Source organism: Labrus bergylta, chromosome 18 (genome assembly GCF_963930695.1).
Source record: "Labrus bergylta chromosome 18, fLabBer1.1, whole genome shotgun sequence".
NCBI lineage: Eukaryota > Metazoa > Chordata > Actinopteri > Labriformes > Labridae > Labrus > Labrus bergylta.
In genome coordinates, this window is record NC_089212.1 from 26,512,983 (window position 1) to 26,528,311 (window position 15,329).

The 15,329-nt window shown below is 44.7% G+C and overlaps 2 protein-coding genes across 2 annotated transcripts; one reads left to right on the plus strand and one right to left on the minus strand.

The window, feature by feature from the left end:
• Positions 1 to 226: 226 nt before the first annotated feature.
• On the minus strand, positions 227 to 6,560 carry vti1b (vesicle transport through interaction with t-SNAREs 1B). Its single transcript, XM_020626342.3, has 6 exons — positions 6,369 to 6,560; positions 6,026 to 6,084; positions 2,863 to 3,057; positions 2,364 to 2,537; positions 1,579 to 1,640; positions 227 to 1,493 (listed from the first exon to the last, which is right to left on the minus strand). Exons 1-6 carry the CDS (start codon positions 6,463 to 6,465, stop codon positions 1,403 to 1,405), a joined length of 678 nt encoding a protein of 225 aa, XP_020481998.1. The 5' UTR covers positions 6,466 to 6,560; the 3' UTR covers positions 227 to 1,402.
• A 210-nt stretch (positions 6,561 to 6,770) lies between these two features.
• On the plus strand, positions 6,771 to 15,011 carry rdh12 (retinol dehydrogenase 12). The gene is made up of 9 exons (XM_020626341.3): positions 6,771 to 6,816; positions 7,618 to 7,744; positions 8,278 to 8,396; positions 9,979 to 10,134; positions 10,219 to 10,323; positions 11,167 to 11,376; positions 12,097 to 12,286; positions 14,075 to 14,353; positions 14,945 to 15,011. The coding sequence occupies exons 1-9, from the start codon at positions 6,786 to 6,788 to the stop codon at positions 15,009 to 15,011; spliced, it is 1,284 nt and encodes a 427-aa protein (XP_020481997.2). The 5' UTR covers positions 6,771 to 6,785.
• Positions 15,012 to 15,329: the final 318 nt, after the last annotated feature.

A 15,329-nucleotide genomic window follows, 5' to 3' on the forward strand; every position in this document is an offset into this window, starting at 1 on the left:
ACACAGCGACAGATGTTCCACTCCAAGACACGGCGGTAAAAAAAGAACCTTATCGTCCATTAGTTGTGAATTAATTCCGTAGTAACAGGTGTTGTTTGCCCAGCACGAACCTGCTCGTGGTCGTCCACACACACTTTGGTGACGTCAGAGCGGCGGCGGATGTTTTTCTTTGGTCCGCTTGGCAAACGTCTCAGAGGAGGTGAGATAAGAGTGCAGGCAGGCAGGCGGGGGTTAAAGATTAGCTTTAATGGAGACGTCAGATGAGGAGTAATTAAAACTTTAAAAACACATTCGTATACGACAGTGATTTGACAACATGAATAATAAAAACAACAACATTAGTAACTTTACTTCCTGTTTCACTTCCTCCCTCTGAAGGATTCCGCCTCATGGCTCAGCTCTCAGTACACCGTGTCCTAACAGCACGCCAGCGGTTGGACATCGTGTCGTTTCTGCCCATATGACATCTAGAGCTTTTATTTTGAAGGTGGACAATCTGAAGTGGTGGTGCTTTTATTTTGAAAGCTGACAATCTGAAGTGTGGTGCTTTTATTTGAAGGCTGACAATCTGAAGTGTAATGCTTTTATTTTGAAGGCTGACAATCTGAAGTGTGGGGCTTTTATTTTGAAGGCTGACAATCTGAAGTGTGGTGCTTTTATTTTGAAGGCTGACATCTGAAGTCTGGTGCTTTTATTTGAAGGCTGACAATCTGAAGTGTGGTGCTTTTATTTTGAAGGCTGATAATCTGAAGTGTGGTGCTTTGTATTGGCTCGTCAGTAAACGTCTCGCGGTGAGCCAAATGAAGTTTTTCCTTCGGTGTTGACAGAGGTCAAAGGTCAACATGTCAATCATGAATGTGGATATTGAAGCACTGTCATCTCCACTTTGTACATCAAGCTAACGAGCTCTGCAGAGGGAGTGAGAGTGCTCTCCTCTCTCGTTCCTCGTCCGTCTACGAGAGCGGTCAGAGAGGAAAATAGAAACGTGGCGTCGGGGTTAAAATGCGGCGGCGCTCGCGGGCTGTTAGGACCCTCAGATAGGAAACAAGAGAATGGAGCTGGTTATATCGCTAATGCTGCACGCTGTCAGAACCAAAACATGTGAAAGAAAGGCATTTAATAAAACTAGCAGGGAATCCTCTCTGGTCTGTAGCAGCGTCCTGCAGGGGCGTCTGGCGTCCGCGGCGTAAAAATCTGATAAATCAGCAGATGTCAGCGCACAGTTTGTCCATGGAGATGTTGTAGATTTGGTCCGTTAAATAGTTCAAACGTTCCCTCAAAGACAGAGAGGCTCATCGTCCTTCACAGCAGAAAACATGATTATTGCTCGAGGAGGATCAGAGAGTCCGGAGAGAGTCCTGGATCCAGAGCTCTGAACGCTCTCAGGTGAACGGGTCGCTCATCACCGGAAGAACTTCAGGTAAACCACCGCGCCCAGAATGGCTAACTCCATTAAGATGATGACGGCTAACAGCAGCTTGTTCGTCACCAGCCTGAAACACAAAGAGTGAAAAGAGTTTGATGAGCGTTTCTTAAATATAAAAAACAATCAGACTCATGTTCAGAAGGAGCTCTTACCGCCTCGCCATGGAACGAAGGATCTTTCTAGTTCTCCCGAGGTTTTCTCCGGTGTGCACCAACTAGAGAAAAGAGAACAGGATGATAACACACCTGATTACACACCTGTGTTTTTCACCTAAATTTAAAGATCACGTTATTTAAAATCCTCTTCCTCATGTTCCTCTAACTCTAACATGTGTCTCTAGTCTACAAACCCCCCAATGATGAGAAAAGTCCATCCTCTCAGTCTTTTCCCTACTCCACTTTTCAGAAAATGTGTGCTCAAACAGGCCGTTTGGAGATTTTCCCTTCATGACATCACAAAGGGCAGTAGCCCCTCCCCCAGGTGGGTGACACTCCCACAGCTAGGTGTTTGTTCTGCCCTCTGAGTCTGCCTTCTCACCGTAAACAATAGGACATGGAGCGAGGAAGACTGAGACACCCAAGCCCTTCTAGAGAGGGGGCGTGGTCAGAGCCGGACTCCAGCTCATTTACATATTTAAAGGTACAGACACAGAAACAGCCTGTTCTGAGCAGGGCTGAAATAGAGGGGTTTATACCTTCTCACCGTAACCAATAGGACATAGCTTCTCCTGATTGTATCCTGCTGTGTTATCTTACTCAGACTTCAAATAGAAAATTTACGAGGCGGCTGGAAAAAAAAATGTTGTTTGGAAAGTCGGAGTGAAAAATGTGTCTGTTTACGTTCACACATTCAGCTCAGCCTGAAAACTTCAGGATGTTTTTTGAGTTCTAAACATCTCTTCAGTGTGATTAACGGTTCAGACTTCATCATGTCTCACTCTGTCTCTGGTCCGGTCCAGCTGCTCTCTCTGCTCGCCCAGCTCCTCGATGATGTCGGTGCCGATCTGCTCCGTCTCGTTGGCGATGCGCTGACTCCGCTCGATGCTCTGGCTGGCGTTGTTCAGAGCATCTGTGCCCTGCAGCAGCAACGCTCTCTGGGACTGCTGGTGTGTCTGCACAGGGGGGACATCACAGATTCAAGAGTTTCCACCAATAAAACATCTCTGCAACCAACACTTACAGACAGGAAGTTCTTTTTTTTAAAGATTTGTTTATTAGGAAAACAAAAACTTTACAAGCAAATCCACTGTCAACATGAACATTTTGTGGTGTGTTTCAAACAGACACAAAAACATATAAATAAATAATAATAATACATGAATAACCAGAGAAAATCTAGATGTATATACTTAAATAGATTTAGAAAGTGTACTTCCAATACAGCCCTATATCAATTAGGCAATTCTACATAGTCATAATATAAAAAGTTGAACTCACACTCTGCTGGTTCTGTGATGAATAGATGCCATGATGGCCTCCTCCTCCCACAGCCATGGAGCCCGAGCCCGGAGCAGAGACCTTCATGTCTCTCTGCAGCTTGCCCAGATCTCTGCGGTACATGCGCAGCTTGGTGCTCATGGCGTTCCTGTGGGAGGACGGGGCGGCTCGCAGCTCCTCTTCCATTCCTTCTAACTGCAGGAGGAGGAGAAGTTTTTAAATCAGTGATCCCACAGAGGGAGGAGAGGAACGTTCTGGTTAAACAACAGCACAGCGATGTGATCTCCTGATGTTCAGACGATGCAGAGCTCATCTTCTCTGAATCCTTTTAAACTATCACTTCACTCCCTTGTTTTACTTCCCTACTCAAGACATTCTTTTATAAAAATGCTTTTACTCTGTGATTTCGTTAATTGTTCTTATTTTTATTTTATTAGTCTGATTTTGTTGTCTGCTTGTTTACGCTCTGCCTGTTGCTTTAATTGTCTCTCTGCTTTTATTTTCTGTTGTAAAGCACTTTGTTACTTAGAAAAGTGCTTTACAAATTATACAAAGTATTCATTTGTAAAGTATTATTATTATTACTTCATACAAAACAACAAACGGGAAAGTTTAACCATTTTATCACAAATTGAAGTTCATTTACGGCACAATGGAAATGTTTTTCACTCAAACTCTTCAGTAAAGTTTGACTTTTAGGTATTTAAATCTCCTGTGAAGAGTTTTCAGATGGTTATGAAACAAACTAAAATCAATACTTGGCCTCTATTAGAGCGAAAAAAGCAAACAGAGCCATCAGCTTGAAGACGGACTATTTCTAAATCTTGATTTTTAAAGTTTGCCTGTTCAACGTTCGGGGGGGGGGGCGTGGCCTGATTCACGGCTCCAGTGTGTCACTCTGTTTTTTTTCCTGCTCCTAATCGAGTCGAAGCTTCCCCGATCTGAAAAGGTGTCTGACATTTCGATTCCAGGTCAAACTTCCTCAGACGGAATATCCACATCAGCCAATGAGAGCGGGCGGACTGGGAAGAGTCACCTTCAGATCGCTACAAAATCTGTCTCCTCAGCCAAGATTTTTTTCTTGTTCGATGTTTTTAGCTGCAAACTGAAGACAACAGGACAGCCAGCTGACGACGTACATCATCCTCCATATTTCATTTCTTCCTAAGTGATTTAGAAAGATCACGTGAGATTCTGTGAGATCTCGTGTCTGTGAAATCAGTTTATAAAATCGTCAGATTTGAAAATGGTCGGTATGTCTGATTCCAGATCGGGGGGAGGCTCTGACTGGATCGGGAGCAGTACGCTCATCGTAGTGACATCATAGGACAAATAATAGGTTGTGAATTAGACCACGCCCCCCCCGATCGTCACAGCGTGTGGCCAGCTTCACATGGACAAATAATCGGTTCTTCCTCTAATTGAAAACAAGAAGTTAGAAGTTGAGTGCAGAGGTCTCGGACTTAGAGCTGGGACATCGAGTTTTTAAGATATATCGATATATTTTCAAACAAGATAAAGAGTAAGACGATATCGTTAATATGGATATAGTTTATGTTGCATTAAAATAACGTTAGAGGTGCCAGGTCACCTTCTTCTCATCTCACTGATGATGACTGACTGTCTGCTCCTCCTCTCTCTCTCTTTTATTGTATATAAGGAACATTTTTATTTTATAATATTACTTTTTAAATTCACAAACAGGTCGTTTATTTTGTGTTTTCACTGTTAATAAAATACATATCGATATATATCGAGTATCGCCATTCAGCTAATCAATATGGAGATATGAGTTTTGGTCCATATCGTCCGGTGCTACGACTTCGATGTTGTTGCCATGGTAACAATCAATCAGAATCTGAAATACTTTATTAACCTCCGGGGGAATCCAATCAGGAATCCAGATCGTTGGATGTTTACTCGAATCGAACCGGAAGTTAAAAATCTGGTACTCAGCAGGTAAACACAACAAACACCTGAGTAGCTCCTACAGCAGGTACTCAGCAGGTAAACACAACAAACACCTGTGTAGCTCCTACAGCAGGTACTCAGCAGGTAAACACAACAAACACCTGAGTAGCTCCTACAGCAGGTACTCAGCAGGTAAACACAACAAACACCTGTGTAGCTCCTACAGCAGGTACTCAGCAGGTAAACACAACAAACACCTGAGTAGCTCCTACAGCAGGTACTCAGCAGGTAAACACAACAAACACCTGTGTAGCTCCTACAGCAGGTACTCAGCAGGTAAACACAACAAACACCTGTGTAGCTCCTACAGCAGGTACTCAGCAGGTAAACACAACAAACACCTGAGTAGCTCCTACAGCAGGTACTCAGCAGGTAAACACAACAAACACCTGTGTAGCTCCTACAGCAGGTACTCAGCAGGTAAACACAACAAACACCTGAGTAGCTCCTACAGCAGGTACTCAGCAGGTAAACACAACAAACACCTGTGTAGCTCCTACAGCAGGTACTCAGCAGGTAAACACAACAAACACCTGTGTAGCTCCTACAGCAGGTACTCAGCAGGTAAACACAACAAACACCTGAGTAGCTCCTACAGCAGGTACTCAGCAGGTAAACACAACAAACACCTGAGTAGCTCCTACAGCAGGTACTCAGCAGGTAAACACAACAAACACCTGTGTAGCTCCTACAGCAGGTACTCAGCAGGTAAACACAACAAACACCTGAGTAGCTCCTACAGCAGGTACTCAGCAGGTAAACACAACAAACACCTGTGTAGCTCCTACAGCAGGTACTCAGCAGGTAAACACAACAAACACCTGAGTAGCTCCTACAGCAGGTACTCAGCAGGTAAACACAACAAACACCTGTGTAGCTCCTACAGCAGGTACTCAGCAGGTAAACACAACAAACACCTGTGTAGCTCCTACAGCAGGTACTCAGCAGGTAAACACAACAAACACCTGAGTAGCTCCTACAGCAGGTACTCAGCAGGTAAACACAACAAACACCTGTGTAGCTCCTACAGCAGGTACTCAGCAGGTAAACACAACAAACACCTGTGTAGCTCCTACAGCAGGTACTCAGCAGGTAAACACAACAAACACCTGAGTAGCTCCTACAGCAGGTACTCAGCAGGTACTCAGCAGGTACTCAGCAGGTACTCAGCAGGTACTCAGCAGGTACTCACCACCTCCTCCGCCTCCCCCTGCCTCTCATCGAAACTCCTCACCAGCCTCTTCCTCTCCTCTGTGGACAACAACACATCAACACATCAGACCACCAGAGGAGGTATATCCGGGTATATCCGGGTATATCCGGGTATATCCGGGTATATCCGGGTATATCCGGGTATATCCGGGTATATCCGGGTATATCCGGGTATATCCGGGTATATCCAGGTATATCCAGGTATATCCGGGTATATCCAGGTATATCCGGGTATATCCGGGTATATCCAGGTATATCCGGGTATATCCGGGTATATCCGGGTATATCCGGGTATATCTGTGAACACATAACAAACTCTTTACCTCCGCGACAGGTGAGCACTCTGTCCGGCATTAACTTGAGCTCCTCATAAAGAGATCTGTAGATCTCATGAAGCTTCTCGAACTCCTCCGACGACATGTCTCTTCTTCTTCTTTTTAAATAAAGTAGTGATTTATGAACAACTGTCACAGCTGTTTGTTAATCTCGATGTTTTGCTTTGCAGCTAATCACTTCCGCATGACGGTCCTCGTGACGCAGGGACGAAAAACTCCGGACCGGAAATCAAACACAACAATCATTTAGCTCTTAATTATTTCTAGAATTTAAACTGAGTATTTATTTAACATCCACTAAAGAAATAAGAGTGTGGAAAATGTTGTTGAAAATGATTCAAAACTCCTCGCGATAACATTTCTGTGCAGGCGCGGGACGGACTGATTCCACGGGCATTCTGGGAAATGAAGTTTTTCTACGATGCTGCCGAAAAACGTACGAGATTTATTTTGGTATTGTTTTCATTCAGTTTTTGATGGAAGAATGATCTTTTTAGTTATTAGAATACAAACATGACACTCTCTGTTTATTATTTAATATTGTTTGTTTATTTTTTGATAATATTAAATAAAAAATTAAAGCGTTTGTAAATGACTTAAACATCTTTTTTGTGTCTATGAAATAGTCAAATTACTTGAGTTGATTAAAGCTCCCCAAATGTATTTTATTTTTATTTGAATTATTTTTATTTATTTCGAGTTATGATCCCGCCTTTTTGTCTTTTTTTCTGGTTAGTTTGTTTGTTATATTTTTATTTTGTGAAAAGTTTAACACTTTAAATGTTTCTTGATTAAAAATGTTTCTATTTCTGAGCTTCTCAGGGGCTTGTACAGGTTTGTGTTGTCATAGTAACGATAAATCTAGGTGCTATTTTTCCTTATTTTATTATTTCTATTTATTTATTTACTTTATATTTTACATGATTATTCTTTCATATTAATTGTTTGTTTATTATTTATTCATTTATATTTATTTTAATTGTATTATTTGTATGATTTATTTATGTTATATATATTTATGACTATTTTCTACATAAACTAAATAAATAAAAATGATCCTATGTTGAGATAAATGTGCTCTAACTCAGCTTACTGTAAAATAACGCGGCTTTCCTGTAACCTATAGCCTGTCAGAGGGAAAAAAACTACAATCCCATGATTCCGTTCGCGGTGCATCTTACACCCTCACTCCGCTCTGCAGCGCTTTCTGCTTTGACATCAGCTGTTGTTCCTACAGAGGAGCAGCATCCAGCTGGAAGAAGCCGAGAGGAGCTCTCAGTCCGGGCTATGATGCTGCTGTTCGTCGCTGTCGCGGGCCTCGGAGCGGTGACGTTACTGGTGCTTTTATTCTCCACACACATCCGGTAAGCAGCACCTTTTCATTTAGACCCTCATAATAACAGGCTTTGACACATCACGGCTGGCTTGATTCTGGGTTGACAGGACATTTCATTTCACTGTAAATATCACGCACATCATTCTGGAAACGTCCTCTGATTGGTCCCAGCAGCAGGTTTTTTATTCTCATCGTGTTTTGTTGCACACGACACTGACTGATTTTCCACAGCAGAAAATCAACGGAACAGGAATGATGGAGCTGTGGGAGTCTTTTCACAGAGATGAACCGGGAGTCTTCCATCCGAGCAGCTCGGGCCTATCAGGAGGCTGCGCGTGGGAGGAGTTATATCTCTATGCAGAGGAGCCATTGGTTACGGGGCCGCCCTGCACGGTGGCGTGGGTCGTACGACTTCACGCTCCCTGCTGTACATTGTCCAAGTTTCACTGTGAATAATTAAGCTTGACATATGTCCCAAAGCTGAGAGTGACTCTGAGGGGCCCCAGACTTTAAAGTAGAGCTGATCGGTGTGATAACCAGTGCTTGTTGTTTGATTGACAGGAGCTATGCAGCAGGAGGAGTGTGCATGTCCACAGCTCCTCTGGAGGGAAAGACAGTCCTCATCACTGGAGCCAACACGGGGATCGGGAAGGAGACCGCCCTGGACATGGCAGTGAGAGGTGACTTGATGGTTTAACATGTAAACAGAGCAGCAGAGTTTTCCTGCACACAGTGACACCTGTACTCACTACAGGTGTCATTATATGGAAAGAAAATGTGTCAACAGTCAATCTGAGGTTCAATTCTTTTTCATTTCCTTCCTTTTTTTCTGTCCTTAAACTCTGTCCACTCACCAACGTCATGACGGGTGACCATATGTTCAAACCTCCAAAGAGGGACACTTTCATTTGACCACAAACCCACCTGTCTGAGCTCAGGGTATAAACAGATTTATTTTCAACACCTGCATGGAAAGAGCCTCGTGTCCTCCAAGATCGACCAAATGAAGAAATGTAGAAGAAACAGTAACACCAGTAAACATGAAACACAAAGACTGCACTCATATAGAACATACGATACACCTGATGGGTGACCTGATCTGGTCAGAGAAGGCGGTCTGTAAAGGTTTCCTCCTGAGCAGCGGCTCCTTTAAGTCGGTCGTCAGCTTCACTAAAATAGGTCGTAGTGTTCTGGATCTCAAGACCGGTTTTGAAGGTTTCGGTCTCGTCTCGGAATAGAAAGAGTTTTTACTTGGTCTCGTCTCGGTCTCAGACTGGGCAGACTCTGGATTTTAAATCAAGACCACCACGTCATCACTGTCATTAGTGAGGGACATGCTGCACCGTCTTGGTCTTGTCTCGGAGCACTCTGGTCTCGGGTGTGTCTTATTGTTCTAGGTTAGTGTGGTCTTGACTACAACACTAGTAGATCGTAACAGAGCTACCTTCAGTCTGTACTCGCCATTTATGTTTACTCGTTGTAGTGCGTCTTTTTATGTCCCCTGTGGGCGTCACGTAGTGTACTACAGTCTAACTTCTAAACATCATAGAGAGCTGTCTCCCCCCCCCCCCCTCCTCTCTAGAGTGGATGCTCACTCAGGTCACCATGTGGTGGACTCTGAAGCTTCAGTGTTTATCCAGCTCTGCATGGGTCTGTAAACCTTTCTGTGTTCTAACCTCTCTCCATTTTTCAAAAGCATCTCCAATATTGATCCTAGTTTGAGCACGTTTCTGCTCGTGGAGCTTATTAGAAACATGCAGAGGCTTTTTAGGTCGGGTACAATCACTTCTATCAGAACCACTTCTCTTGACCGCTTCCATCACTGCAACACCTGTTGACCTGATAACTGCTCTCATATCTGACAACAGAGGGGCGTCCAAAACGGCCGTGTGGGGGCGTCTTAAAAGCGTTTCCTTAATGTCTGATCAGATAGTAGCGTCTTAACTGAAGTCAGTTTTGTGCTGCTGGTTTGTGATCAGGAGTCTCTCTTGGTTAAGATCACAGCATGAATCAAACAGCTTCTTCCTGAAAAGAAGACTTTTAGAGTTTTGGGTCCTTGGGGCGACCTTGGTTTGTTGGAGCAGCTCCTCTTAGCCGGAGGAGAATCACGAGATGTCGGCTAACTTTGACAAACAACAAACTTCCTCAAGAAGCAAAAAAGCAGAGAGAATGAAAGATGTGCTTCAGGCTACACAAACATCGTCACTGAATTATTGCGGTGTCTGTTTTGTTCACGGCTGATGATCGTGTCTCACATGACAGGCGCTCGGGTGATCATGGCGTGTCGAGATGTGGACAAAGGGGAGGAAGCGGCGGCCAGTATACGAGCGGCGTGTCCCCGAGCCGACGTGGAGGTCCGGGAGCTGGACCTGGCAGACACCTGCTCCATACGAGCCTTCGCACAGAAGTTCCTGAGAGGTGAGCGCCGAGCTGCTGCTTTGTGACTTTTTAAAAAAAGTACCAAACGTGACATGACCCTCTTTCTGTTTTCTTCTTCTTCAGAGGTCAACGAACTTCATATCCTCATCAATAACGCCGGCGTGATGATGTGTCCTTACATGAAAACTATCGACGGCTTTGAGATGCACATCGGAGTCAACCACTTAGGTAAGAGACAGAACAGCGGTTAACTCTGTCACCTCACAGTGAGGAGGTTCCTGGTTTGAATCCCCGTCCTTCAGGAGTATCTCTGTGAGGAGGTTCCTGGTTTGAATCCCCGTCCTTCAGGAGTATCTCTGTGAGGAGGTTCCTGGTTTGAATCCCCGTCCTTCAGGAGTCTCTCTGTGAGGAGGTTCCTGGTTTGAATCCCCATCTGACAGGAGTCTCTCTGTGTGGAGGTTCCTGGTTTGAATCCTCGTCCTTCAGGAGTCTCTCTGTGAGGAGGTTCCTGGTTTGAATCCCCGTCCTTCAGGAGTCTCTCTGTGAGGAGGTTCCTGGTTTGAATCCTCGTCCTTCAGGAGTCTCTCTGTGTGGAGGTTCCTGGTTTGAATCCCCGTCCTTCAGGAGTCTCTCTGTGTGGAGGTTCCTGGTTTGAATCCCCGTCCTTCAGGAGTCTCTCTGTGTGGAGGTTCCTGGTTTGAATCCCCGTCCTTCAGGAGTCTCTCTGTGAGGAGGTTCCTGGTTTGAATCCCCGTCCTTCAGGAGTCTCTCTGTGAGGAGGTTCCTGGTTTGAATCCCCGTCCTTCAGGAGCCTCTCTGTGTGGAGGTTCCTGGTTTGAATCCCCGTCGAGCTCGTAGTCGTTCAAATGTGTCGCCCAGTCTTAAAAAAACGAATCGTCCAGAAATGATCCCGTGACGTCAGCTGACTGTGTGTGTGTGTGTGTGTGTGTGTGTGTGTGTGTGTGTGTGTGTGTGTGTGTGTGTGTGTGTGTGTGTGTGTGTGTGTGTGTGTGTGTGTGTGTGTGTGTGTGTGTGTGTGTGTGTGTGTGTGTGTGTGTGTTACTCCTGCAGGTCACTTCCTGTTGACGTCCCTCCTCATTGGGCAGCTGAAGCGCAGTGTGCATGCCCGGATCGTCGTGGTCTCCTCTCTGGCTCACAACTTCGGCTGGATCCGATTCCACGACCTGCACAGCCAGGGGAGCTACAACAGCGGCTTGGCGTACTGCCAGAGCAAACTGGCCAACGTGCTCTTCACCAGAGAGCTGGCCCGGAGACTCAAAGGTACGGTAACCACGGCTCGACGTAATGAATATTTAAAATAAACATGCACTCTGCATCCTCTACTGTCTCTTACTCTAGAATTAAAATAAGTAAATCAACAGTTCAAAGGTCATATATTCTATAAAATCCTCTTCACCGATCTGACACTAACATGTGTCTAAACCCCCCAATGATGAGAAAAGTCCATCCTCTCCGTCTTCTGCCTGCTCCACTTCTCAGAAAAGGTGTGCTCAAACAGGCCGTTTGGAGATTTTCCCTTCATGACATCACAAAGGGCAGTAGCCCCTCCCCCAGGTGGGTGACACTCCCACAGCTAGGTGTTTGTTCTGCCCTCTGAGTCTGCCTTCTCACCGTAAACAATAGGACATGGAGTGAGAAAGACCGAGTACAACCAAACCCTTCCAGAGAGGGGGCGTGGTCAGACACAGCTCATTTACATATTTAAAGGTACAGACACAGAAACAGCCTGTTCTGAGCAGGGCTGAAATAGAGGGGTTTATAGACATGATCAAATACAGGATCAGAGTGGATTTAGAACAAGAAACTTCACACACATGTTTTGAGGAAGTTTTTGATGTTTTTGAAGAAGAGGAGGAGGATATGTGACCTTTAATAAAAATTAAAAAAACATCTGAAATGTTCCTCAGGAGAAGTTAACAGGAGTTCAACGTCAAACTCTCAAAATGTGCACACAGTCATGAAGGCGTTTTGTCCTCACAGGTACCAACGTGACGGTGAACTCGGTCCACCCGGGGACGGTGAACTCCGACCTCACCAGACATTCGACCCTGATGACGATATTCTTCACCGTCTTCGCCACGTTCCTGAAAACGCCGCGAGAAGGAGCGCAGACGAGTATCTACTGTGCGGTGGCGGAGGAGCTGCACTCCATCTCTGGGAAACACTTCAGGTAGTGTAGGGGACGGCGGGACAGGAACTGTGCGTGCGTTGAGGTTTGTTGTTATTTTTAGGACGTGAATGAGCTCCGGAGGTTTCAAACTGGTTTTTGTTGGAAGTGGAAGCTGTTGGCTGACCCGCTCTGAACGGCTTCATTAAAGAATGATGTTTCAGGCCTCTGTGTTCTAGTGGAAAAAAAAAAAAAACACACATCCCACAAGCTCGAGGGTAACCATGGAAACGCTGCATGCTTTAAAACTTTGCACAAAGCCTGAGGGAGTCACGGTCGTCTCGCTTCATCTGCTTCAGCGGCTCCAACATGTTTTCACCATCAGACAGTTTGTCGCTTTTTTTTTTTTTTTTGCCACTAAAATGTTTTATTTTTTATTTTTCAACAGAAAAAACATCGACAACATAACATCAGAATAACTGCCAGACGTTTAGACGTGTTCAATTTTAGGTCATAACCTAAGTAGTGCAGTTCACAAGGGGTCAGTTTGTCGCTTTTTAAAATGTTATTTGATCGTGCAATGATGCAGAAACAGGAAGTAATATAAAGCAATAAGAGTCTAACCGCTGACATCACTCAGAGGATGAGTCGCTTTTATTTTACACTCCTGACACTGTAAACGTTTCTAAGGTGTTTGAACAGCGAGCAACAGCATCAGCTTGATTCTGTTGCTTCCTGCTGGAGGATCCCAACAGCCAGCGAGCGCTGCATTGAAAACCCCCGTCTTTTATCTAAACCGGTAATCCGCAGGGGGCCGGAGCCAATCCCAGCTGTGATTGGGCGAGAGGCGGGTACAAAGATAGATAGATAGATAGATAGATACTTTATTGATCCAGAGGGAAATCGAAAGCATCCAGTATCAGGTTACAAAGACGTACATGACATGAAACATTTGTTACACATTAACCACAAAACCAAGCAATGAATGGAGGTGTGTACAAAGAGGATTCTGACTCTGCAGGCGCTACAATATATGAACCTGAAAAAAGATTTAAAGAATCCCCCTCGATGAATCAAACTTAAACTGTGCAGTTAAAAATAGACTTATACAAGAAATGTACATAACCCGTGCAGAGTTAAAAATATATGTGAGATTTAAACAAGAGCCTATAAACAGTTGAGGAAAAAAAAATCTATAATTTGACCTGAATATAAAAAAGTGTAGACCTTCTGAAGTTGTGTTGTCAAATGACTTAAAGGTACCAAGAGTTTGGAGATGTCTGAAAATATGAAACAGTGTTTCCCCTACCATTATATTGGGGGGGTCAAGTAAAAAAATAAAATATATGTATATATATATATATAGATATATATAGATATATATTTTTTTTATTTTTTATTTTTAAAGATTTATTTTTTGGCTTTTTGTGCCTTTATTATAGGGATAGGATAGTGGATAGAGTCAGAAGTCAGGGAAAGAAGTCATTTAAGGAACCTTTCTGTTAGAACAGGACAGCTGTCATTAAAAGTAACACATGAACACCAAGATTCCTTCAAGTGTTTGTGTCGGCGTGTCGGCGTGTCATGAAAAACGAACAAACCTGTAAAACAAACAAACAAACAAACAGACAGACAGACAGACAGCGCTCTGATGTTTTACATTAACACTTTAGAGTCTGTCTGAACGATCCTGCTGAGCGACGTCTGTGACACGTGTTCCCAAAGTGTCGACAGAACTCATTAATGACGGTGATATTACCACCGAGCTGCTGAAGGTCAAATTAAAACAGGAAGGGACACATCATCATTATGTAATAATCACCCCCCCCCCCCCTCCTCCTCTCATTACAGCGACTGTGCCCCCGCCTTCGTAGCCCCACAGGGCAGGAGTGAGGAGACGGCGAGGAGACTGTGGGACATCAGCTGTGAACTTCTGGGGATCGAGTGGAAACTGATTCCACTTTTCACCTCCGCGTCAACTCTGCTCTCACGAGCCCCTCTCTCTCTCTCTCTCTCGTCTCTCTCTCTCTCTCTCTCTCTCTCTCTCTCTCATCCCCTCTCTCTCTCATCCCCCTCTCTCTCTCTCTCCCTTCTCCTCTCTCTCTCAGTCCCCTCTCTCTCTCTCTCATCCCCCTCCTCTCTCTGGCTCTCTTCATCCCCCCTCTCTCTCTCTCTGTTGCTCTCTCTCTCTCTCTCTCTCTCGCTTCCTCTCTCTCTCTCTCTCTTGCTCTCTCTCTCTACTCTCTCTTGCTCTCTCTCTCTCTCTCTCTCCCTCTCTCTCTCTCTCTTCTCTCTCTTCCTTCTCCTCTCTCCCCCTCTCTTCTCTCTCTCCCATTCTCTCTCTCTCTCCTCATTCCCCTCTCTCTCTCTCTCATCCCACCTCTCTCTCTGGCTCTCTCATCCCCCCTCTCTCTCTCTCTGTTGCTCTCTCTCTCTCTCTCTCTCTTCCTTCTCCTCTCTCTCTCTCGCTCTCTCTCTCTCTCTCTCTCTCTCTCTCTCTCTTGCTCTCTCTCTCTCTCTCTCTTGCTCTCTCTCTCTCTCTCTCTCCCTCTCTCTCTCTCTCTCTCTTCTCTTCTCCTCTCTCTCTCTCTCTCTCTCTCTCTCTCTCTCATTCAGTTCATTTTCCATGTTCTGTATTTTGAGCGTTTTTCTAAACCAGGCGTCAGGTGATCCTGTGAGAGGTTCTATAATGTGAAGTTGCTTTCTTGTGTATTAATGCAGTAATGACATCATAACAGCGCGAGTGTTTCTGAACAACTCAAACGCTCTCGACAGCTTTATGGTGTGAACACAAACGACCTTTGGACTCTTATGGTGAACGCGGCGTGAAGCACCTGACGCTGTAGGAGACTGTGACGGGTCGAGTCAGGGTAAACGACCAGCAGCTTTATCAAAATGTGGTGGTTTTTTTATTTCTCAACGATTTGCAGCTAAATTGTTTGAATTTTTGTGCCAGCGTTTCTAAACGAGTGCAGGGGTTCTTACAGCGTTTCCATGGTGACGACAGAATTAGTCAACTGTGGAAGGTCGGCGTCCGCCTGAGCCATAACTACTGCTTCAATTGCATAAATGTATTTTGTGATAATTAGTCAGGATAGACGATAAG

What these genes read in the sequence shown, in the direction of transcription:
- vti1b (XM_020626342.3), bottom strand. Translation starts at nt 6,465, where the DNA reads ATGTCGTCGGAGGAGTTCGAGAAGCTTCATGAGATCTACAGATCTCTT. An exon ending in AGTGCTCACCTGTCGCGGAG is followed by an intron (nt 6,085 to 6,368) that starts GTAAAGAGTTTG and finishes TGTTGTCCACAG; the next exon opens with AGGAGAGGAAGAGGCTGGTG. An exon ending in CTTCGTTCCATGGCGAGGCG is followed by an intron (nt 1,494 to 1,578) that starts GTAAGAGCTCCT and finishes TTTGTGTTTCAG; the next exon opens with GCTGGTGACGAACAAGCTGC.
- rdh12 (XM_020626341.3), top strand. Translation starts at nt 6,786, where the DNA reads ATGAAGTTTTTCTACGATGCTGCCGAAAAAC. An exon ending in GCTGGCCCGGAGACTCAAAG is followed by an intron (nt 11,377 to 12,096) that starts GTACGGTAACCA and finishes TTGTCCTCACAG; the next exon opens with GTACCAACGTGACGGTGAAC. An exon ending in CCCTCTCTCTCTCTCTCATC is followed by an intron (nt 14,354 to 14,944) that starts CCCCTCCTCTCT and finishes GTATTAATGCAG; the next exon opens with TAATGACATCATAACAGCGC.